Below are 9,234 nucleotides of genomic sequence, written 5' to 3' on the forward strand. Positions count from 1 at the left end.
AACCTTTCTCACTACTTTTTATCTTTTGGCCTTTCTCTCCTTTTCTCAAATTTGGGTCTATAATCCTTTGAGTCACAACTTCAGCTTTATTTAGTATTCCTTCGTCATTCACACATCTCCAAGTATTTGAAAATATTTCCTTTTCACTCAAAAATAAAATATGTATAAAAGTTTACAGCTTTGAATTTTTTTTTAGTTTATGCCGTTGAAATAAATAAATAATTAAAAAAATAAAAGAATTTGTCGGTTTCGTTTACACGTTTATTGGGCCGCATTGGAACTTGCCTTGGGCCGCATGTGGCCCGCGGGCCGCGGGTTGGACACCCCTGCTGTACACCATAACAAACACACAGGAAAAAATTTGTTTTTTATTATTAAAAATAAAACAATCAACATACAAAATTAAACATAATTTGAACTTTTGATAGAATCTTTAAATTGTAGGTTTTCAAATGTTTGTATTCTTTTAGAGCATTCCAATTACATATTATTTGGTAGATCAGTGTGGTTTGACCAAAACAGTATTTGGATGTTGGCAGTAGCAGGTTATTTTTCCATCTGTAGTTGTATTTAGAAGGTCGGTAGTGTTTTTTCTAGCAGGTTACTAATAAAAGATTCTTTTCTGCAAAGTTAATTTAAAACTATCTAGAACAACTTGCTTTTTATATAATACACATACTTTGTTGATGTTATCCTGATTATTACAATACATCTAGAAAAATATATTTTTTTCTAGATAATTTTATATATTACAATATATCTAGAAAAATATATTTTTTTCTAGATGTTATCCTGGTTATAATGTAATATAATCATTTTATTATTGTAAATATTTCAAAAGATAACAAAATTTGAAACGTTAACTTCCAGAAATTCAAAACAAGTATTTCTGAAATTACTTTGTCAATGATCAGTGAATGGTTGTCTCTTTAATCCAAAATAATTCCTTCGGTAGACTATCTTACAGCAAGTCATGTTAAGAAACTCCTTTATTGTATTTTCACATATACATTTCGGGCTAGTTTTATTTTTTTAGTCTCTCTTCAGTGCTACAGGAAGTACACATTACAGACATTGAGTTGACAAATATAATAACATGAGTAGAAATGTCAAGTAACACAAGGAAACACTTTTTACAATATCTTTAAAGACTTCACCCACTTTTTTTCCCAAGCTAAATTGTTACACTCATATGGTACTTCTATTTACAATATTAAGATATCTTTCTGGGTGTAAAATGCAATACAATTTCTACTGAATAGTCTACCGAAGGAATTATTTCAGATTAAAGAGACAACCATTCACCGAACGAATAATACAGCCACAATGAGTAAATTCAACACATTACTTTGTCAAGATAAATAAATAGTTTTAAATAAAAAATTTATTATATATTGTAATATATAAAATTATCTATAACAGTGGTTCCCAATTAGTTTTTCCTGCATACCACTTCAAGAAAGAGCTCAAACTTGCATACCCCTTATAGCAGAAATTCATATTAATCTATACTAATATTATAACAGACATAAAAGGTATGTCTTTTATGTCTGTTAAAAGGTATGTCTGTTATAATGTTACCTTTTATGTCTGTTACCTTTTCACATCTAAACCGCTGAACAGGTTTTAATAAATAGACATAATAGACATAGTAAATAGACATAATAAATAGACAGGTTTTAATAAACAGACATAAAAGGTAACAGACAGACAGAATTACCTTCAGTAATTCTGTCTGTCTGTTACCTGTCTGTTTTAAATTTTTATGTTTATCCAGAAATGGCTCTACAACATTGGTAATATATGTTTGATTTGGGAATAGTTTGAGAGATCTGATGATGAAACAGTCTCAAGTAATGTTTCATCTGAAAATAAAAGGACTTAAAAAAGGTTTTATCTGAAAATAAAAGATTTCTTATCCTGTTAGCCGTTGGTGTGTTTAGTTGTTAATTGTGTTTCAACAGTTATGAATGGACATGTAGAAAACTTCAAAATGTTTTCATAGTTAGTCTTTACTTTAAATACATTGTTTCTTAAAAAAATTACATATTTATTGGCATAGTAGCAAGGGGTGCAGAATATTTTCAGGATCCAAAATTTCCCTAAAAATTATTCCACACTAGTTCACAAAATGAAACAAAAATGTTAATTCATTCATAAATTTATTACTGTGATTTTCAAAGATGGAATGCACTGAAGAAAATATTCATATAAATTTATATGAGTATTTTCTTCAGTGCATTTCATTTTAAAAATCGAAGCAATTTCGTCAGCATGAAGCAGGTCTTAAAAGTAGACCAAAAGCATTCATTTTATTTTAATTTTTTTTCCCATCCTGCTGGGAGATATATAAGGTTAGTGTGTGAACTTTTCTGGTTTGTGGAAGAGTAGATAGAACATTTAAGCTAATTAATGGATTTTTGATGTCAAGCATGTAAAATTTCTTTATGATGATGATAACCTTGTGATTTTTTTCAAAAAATTTATTTACAAAATATGTCAAATTTTTTGTGAGAAGACAGTGCAATAAGAGTATTTTATTCTTCAGAATTAAATCCACAAGGGTTGTAGAGAAGTTTGCATGGATCCAAACTCCATTCATTGCTATGTTTTGTTTTTTTTGGAAAGTATTGTTGTTCTGTAGAAATGTTGATAAGCCCACTAATCAGACCCACACTCTTTGGAAAAATAATCACAAAGAATGAGACATGGATTTCTATGTTAAATCCAGAAATGAAACTTCAGTCACAACATGCAGGATTGCTTCCAAAAACTTTCAAATTGCAATGTCTACTGAAAAGTTCTCTAAAGCCCTGGTCACACTATGCGATTTCCAGCCGCACAGGCAAGTGCAACTGCAACAAGTGCAAATCGTGCGTGTCTTCTCATGGTCACACATTGTTTGTTGATGTTGCACTCAGAAACATGTGACCCTATTGTAGTGCTTCGCGACTATTTTCCTTTTTTGTTGTTTCGGTTTTTCCCTCACCCTTTCGTTTTTGTTCGTGGTGCCACCTGTCCCCAGTTCACCGTATATTGGCAGCCGGATTGGCCTGTTGTCGTCATGTGAGGAGTATATCCGCTGTGTAGGATATATAAGGCCGAGACCCACATGGAGGCGTACCTTTTTGCTTCCGGATTGTTCCTGACTACAATGTTCTGACCACGTGTGTGAGATCGAGGCGCCGAGCATGGGAGACCCGAGGACGTAGGGAGACAAGATAGCAGAAATCAGTTTGCATCTAAACAAGGATAGTGTGGAAGCGAATAACAACTTGTCCAAGACAAAGAAAACTGACTGAAGATTCGTAGGCGCAGATTAGTTCTTCTTCAAATGTTTGTAAGCGGTGTAAAATTGTCATGAGTAATTTTGTTAATATCTTCCATTGTTCACGTTGTTTGCTGTCCTGCATTGTCATGTGTCGTGAGCCCCCAAAGCTGAGGAAGGAAAGAGGGAAAGTTGTAAATGTATGTATTGTTTGCATGTACCACTTGGATATAACACATTATTGTCAATAGTTCATATCTTATGTAATTATCCCATTTGTACCCTAATGAAAGTTAATTAAATACTAAGTTATTGTTGAGCCGACTTGTCCGTTGTTTTTTTTGTGAAGTCCTGCAGACCTGTTCTACAGGGAACTCTACACTATAATAAACCAATAAAATTACAGTAGCTTGTTTTTTGTCTACTTTTGTGAGTTTACGTTCTAATTCAGAGTATTTATGGAATTTTAGCCACTTTTCTTATTAAAATGGCAAGCAGTTCCTTTTCTGGAGTGAATAAAAGAAAAAAGGTGTTAATTTTGTTAGAGATGGCGAGAATATAAGAAGGGAAAAATAAGAAAAAAAATGTTCACACCGGGTTAAAACTTGGCAAAATGAAAATCACCGGGCTAAACAATCTTGCTTCCACCAGCTGATGAATGAATTAAGGTTATAGGGATGCTGAAGGTTATAGGGGACATATCCGTATGGATACGAATACTTTTCAAAGTATTTCAAAGAGGATAACACCCATAATAGCTAAAGAAGATACACATCTCTGAAGTTCTATTTCACCCGGAGAACGTCTTTCGTTGACATTTTGTTATTTAGCAACAGGTAAGAATATAATATATATTGTATTTAATTTATATTTTATGCAATCTTATGATTAAAATGACTCATATATAATTTAGGCAAAACGTTTTATAGTTTGGCATACCAATTTAGAGTGGCCCATAATTCAATATCAGTCATTATCCCAGAAGTTTTGGATGCTATTTATCAATCTTATAAAAGTGAATATTTGAGGGTAAGTGTTGTTCAGAGGAAAGCTTGAACGATTTAATTCATTTTTAATTGATATATTTTTTCTTTAATATAAGCATTTATTTTATTCAATTGTATATTATTAAATGTAATCAAACCTTTTAAAATAAATCTAACAATAACTCTCATAAATTCAGATTTGATTTATATCAAATATAGCATTTAAATTTAAATGTATTAAAACTGAGTTAAATCAAATGTTACTATCAAGATATGTTGACAAATATACGACATAAGGTATATCTCAATAATGTTAATTTTACAAAAAAATTGCGCAGAAAAATTTATTTCAAATGTTCTTCAAGAACTTCATATTATTTTGATTTTTAACTTTATTATTATATTGGCTACATTAATTTAAAATTGTTTATTTTCCTAAGGCACCATCTGCAGTATGTGAATGGGAAGATATTGCTAGGAAATTTGATGAAATGTGGCAATTTCCTCATTGCTTTGGTGCAATAGATGGAAAACATGTACAGATCATATGTCCTAAGCAATCTGGATCTGCTTATTATAACTATAAAGGTAGTATTTCTGTTATTAGTCAATTATTTGAGGTTGTACTTAGTTATTCTGTTTGCTAAAATTCTGTTTTTTCCAAATAAGGATTTTATAGTGTGGTTATGATGGCAATGGTGCGTGCAGATCTTTCATTTATATATGTGGATGCAGGCACTAATGGGAGACAGAGCAATTCTTCGATTTGGAATGCATCAAATCTGAAGAAAGCCATTGATGATTGAAAATTAAACTTTCCACCAGATAGTCCTCTTCAAGGTGGAGGACAGCCAATTCCATATGTATTTGTTACAGATGAAGGAATTGGTATGTCTTTGTGAGCCTTACCCGATGAAACAGTTGACAGCAGAGAAATCCATCTTCAATTATAGGTAAAAGAACTATTTAATATTAATTATTTAAAACAATTTATTATTATTATTAGTGTATAAGTCATAAAAACTGTTTAATTCAATTCAAATTGAAATTATTGTTAGATTATCAAGAGCAGGGAGAGTTGTTGAAAATGCATTTGGGATCTTCTCTTCTGTTTGGCGCGTCTTCTCTACAGTGATTTTATTATCCCCGGATAATGTGTTCTTCACGACATGTTACAGGAAAGAAAAATAAAATCTTATCCCACAGCTGCTACCAGTGACAACTTTGGAGAGCAATATCAACAGTTTATATCCTTGGAAAACAGTCAAAATTTAAATCCATCAACAGCAAAAGCAATCTGTGATGAATTGAAAACTTATTTTAATACTGTAGATCAAGTAGAATGGCAATGAGATGTAAAATTATTAAATAATAAATATGAAATGTAAAATTATTTAAAAAGTTTGGAATTATTATAATTACAAGTCTTCATTATAAATAATATACTGTTTTGAGTTAAGAAATACAACTTTGATACAGTAAGTGAAAAATGTTTATTAAGAACTATTTACAATATTTTTAGTTGCAAGTCCAAGGCATTTTCCTTGGGAAGGATTCTTAGTTTGACAGCTATAAGGCTGCCAAATTTGTCGAACACATCCTTTTTTGGTTCATGACTCAGAGCCTGAAAAAATTTTAAAAATACAATATTAAAGGAAAACGCATGAAGTTTTCAGTCTTATATTATTTATTTAATAGTCTTCTTTGTATACAAACATTACTAAACCCGATACATAATGTATCTAAATACCAACCAACTGCCGAAATTCCATCGGGCTAGTTTACGTAATTCATTTAGTAATTAGCCTTAAACTAGCCCGATAGAATTTCGGCAGTTGGTTGGTATTTAGTCTTCTTTGTATTTGTGTAATATTTATAGTATCAGTTACTAAAGTGAACACTTAAAATTATTGTGTTTTTTAGTTGTTCATTCTGAGCTGTAAACCTTAAATAAATAAATTATACATTTTGAAATAACTTACATTCTTCGTCGATTCANGCAAATTCTATAACTTAATAAAAAACAAAATTTGAAAATAAACAATTAATATTTTGATATTGTAATGTATTTTGTTTGTATTTAAACAATTTAAACAATATTTGTAAATTATTCATGTCTAATACTTAAACTGAAATCATTTATTCTAAATATAATATACTGTAAGATTATTTTAAAATATTTGATTAAACACAATTTTGCAAAAATGTTGGTAAATCTTTTGTAATCTGTAAATATAAATCTTAAAATTGTAAATCATAAATGTTTTAAAATATGAATATATAGGATACATAAAAAATGTCACTTTATATTTTTAGGGCTTGCTCTGCTCTCTCCAATGCATTTGAGGTATTGAAAGATGATCTATCAATAAATCCTCTTGAATTAACTTTTGAAGGCATAGATCATTTTAACAATAAGGTGAGAATATTAATTAAAATTGTTAATAATAATAACAATAATACGAATTAAAAGCTATTATTATTTATTTATTTATGACACTGTGACCATAAACCTTTTTCAAGCATCTAAACAAAATACAAATACAGTAAGACCCCACTTAATGCTGATTCAATATAACATGGTCTGCTTGAAGCTTAAAAAAAGCTCAAAATTTACGCCGATTTAAATTATCACAGCATTTCATTGATTCATATATAATACACCCATACCTCGCTTTACGGCATAGATACGTTCCACGAAACTTGGCCGCAAAGCGAAAAGCCGTATAAGGAATCAATTATTCTAATACAAATTCATACAAATTCAATGGGATCGGTTCCAAATTTATTAAATATGTAATATGGTTTATCATTCAAAATGCATTTTATCTTTTTATTTCATTTAAATCAAAAATACGTACATAAGAAGTACATACATTTGTACATAAAATAATAACAGACTCCAAAAACCAACAATAATCTATAAACAAACATGAAATAACTTCATGTTACATAAAATATGTGTATGTTTACATACATAATTTTTTTAAAAAATGGCTTTAATCTGAAGACGATGAAGAAATGGTAACCTGCAGATCACTGTCATCATCATTTTTCGCTGGTAAGGATGGGCCTGGCTTAAAAAAATTGTCCACCGTTGTTTGTCTTGCCTTCTTGTCTATTTCATTCTCCAGTAATAAATATGTACATAAAACACTCACAGACAAGTCTAAACCAGCCGTTTCATGAGCACACACTGAATAACACTCGTAAACAAGAGGAAATAGAAAATAGCGTGCATCGAGATTGCGCTTGCGCAAGATTGGCAACATGTAGATATATCGACATCGAAAAAAAGTTTTTTTTGCCGTTATAGCAAAACATTTTAGGCCGTAAATCGAAAACGTGCCTTAATCGAAGAGGGCCGTTATAGCGAAATGCCGTATAAAGAGCGGCCGTATAGCGAGGTATGGGTGTACAATTATTTGCAAACACAAACCAATTAGCAAAATGTGGCAAAAAGGCGTACTTTTTTTAAATCTATATTTGCTTAGTGCAATTTTGGAAAAAAATATAACATCATGGATACAATAGGAAATATCAACTTTGCTTGGCAAGAATTAACTGATAAATTCACAAATAAAGTGTGGAAGAAGTTATGGCTGAAGGCATCCAAGAATTCTCAATGAGAAGAGCCTGTCACTGTATCGTTAATTTGACCAAATTCAACCTAATCGATACAGCAGGACTAGGAGGTGTAAATGTGCAGGATATTGAGGAGTTACAGCAGGTTTCTGGTGTAACTCCTCAATATCCTGCACATTTACACCTCCTAGTCCCTCCCATTTACACCTCCTAGCAGGTTTCTGGTGAGAGCCTTACCAACAATGACCTTCAAGAACTGGCAGAACATGGAATTCATGTGAAAGTGGAAAATAGAGATTCTGATAACAAAGAACCCAAAAAATTTCTCTACAGATTTTATTAGTAAAAGTTTGGTAAGATAACGAAATTGTTGATCAAATTGCAGCGAATGATCCAGATTTTGAAAGGAGTGCAAAAGCAAAATGAGGTGTTTTGGATGCGATCTTCTGCTACTGACATTTGCTTAAGGAAAGAAAAAAGCAACAAATGAAACTTCATGACTTTATTGCAAAAGAACAAAAATTTCAGAAAAGTCAGGACTTTCATCACAAAAAATGAATTTTACATTTCTGCAAATAACACACAAACATATGTATGCATATGTTTGTGTGTTATTTAACATATATTATTATATAAATTAATATAAAAATAACTTAAAATTAAAGTAAAATTTGTTTATTTTTGGTTGCATGTTCCCCTATCCCTATTTACTTTGTTAAAATAATCTTATTTAAAGCTGTTTCACTTACTGCTTTGTTATCTAGGAATGCATCCCTGTGTTAAGTGGGGTCTTACTGTACACCAGGGGTGTCCAACCTTTTTGTTCTTCTGGGCCACATTGGAAGAAGTCATGGAGTTTTGGGCCACAAGTATATATAATATATTTGTGACCCAATCCTTAAATATACAAGTATATTTAAGGATTAACATGTCTAGATTGTAGTAATAAGTATTAAAACTTTATCACGAACAAGGATATTTTAAAAAATTACTTCTACAGACCCTTCCAATTTTTACTTAGAAATAAATAAATTCATTTATTATAAAGGAAACAAACAAAAATTTATTTGAAAAACACAAATGTTTGTTTTATTTAGGTCTATAATTAATAAAAAATGACGAAACACCATTTTAAAGTGCATTTTTATTCGACTAATATATTTATAAATAATATGTAGCCCTGAAAGTAGCCAATGCGCGAAATGATAATTTTTACGCCAAACTGAAAAAAGGGTAGCCAAATCTTTCAATGATCTTTCAATGCTGGAAAGAATACTAAATAATGCTGGAGTTGGAACTCAAAGGATTATAGACCCAAAGTTGAGAAAAGGAGAGAAAGGCCAAAAGATAAAAAGTAGTGAGAAAGGTTAAATAGACCTTCTGTTATGCAAATAT

General features: G+C 30.7%; 2 protein-coding genes across 4 annotated transcripts in view; both read left to right on the top strand.

Moving 5' to 3' along the window:
* Positions 1–4,705, top strand: part of LOC111636725 — a 31,592-nt gene extending 26,887 nt beyond the window's left edge. For all 3 annotated transcript variants that reach the window (XM_023382032.1, XM_023382030.1, XM_023382031.1), the window contains exon 6: positions 3,814–4,705. In XM_023382032.1, coding sequence (XP_023237800.1) covers positions 3,814–3,870 — 57 coding nt within the window. In that variant the 3' untranslated portion in view covers positions 3,871–4,705. The remainder of the gene's footprint in view (positions 1–3,813) is intronic.
* Positions 4,706–6,550: 1,845 nt separating this feature from the next.
* LOC111636718 (A-kinase anchor protein 7 isoforms delta and gamma-like) overlaps positions 6,551–9,234 on the top strand; it is a 17,790-nt gene continuing 15,106 nt past the window's right edge. Inside the window, exon 1 of the mRNA XM_023382021.1 lies at positions 6,551–6,673. Coding sequence (XP_023237789.1) covers positions 6,551–6,673 — 123 coding nt within the window. The remainder of the gene's footprint in view (positions 6,674–9,234) is intronic.

The sequence above is a fragment of the Centruroides sculpturatus genome, unplaced genomic scaffold, assembly GCF_000671375.1.
Source record: "Centruroides sculpturatus isolate CEXI.00-Female unplaced genomic scaffold, Cexi_2.0 scaffold866, whole genome shotgun sequence".
Lineage (NCBI taxonomy): Eukaryota > Metazoa > Arthropoda > Arachnida > Scorpiones > Buthidae > Centruroides > Centruroides sculpturatus.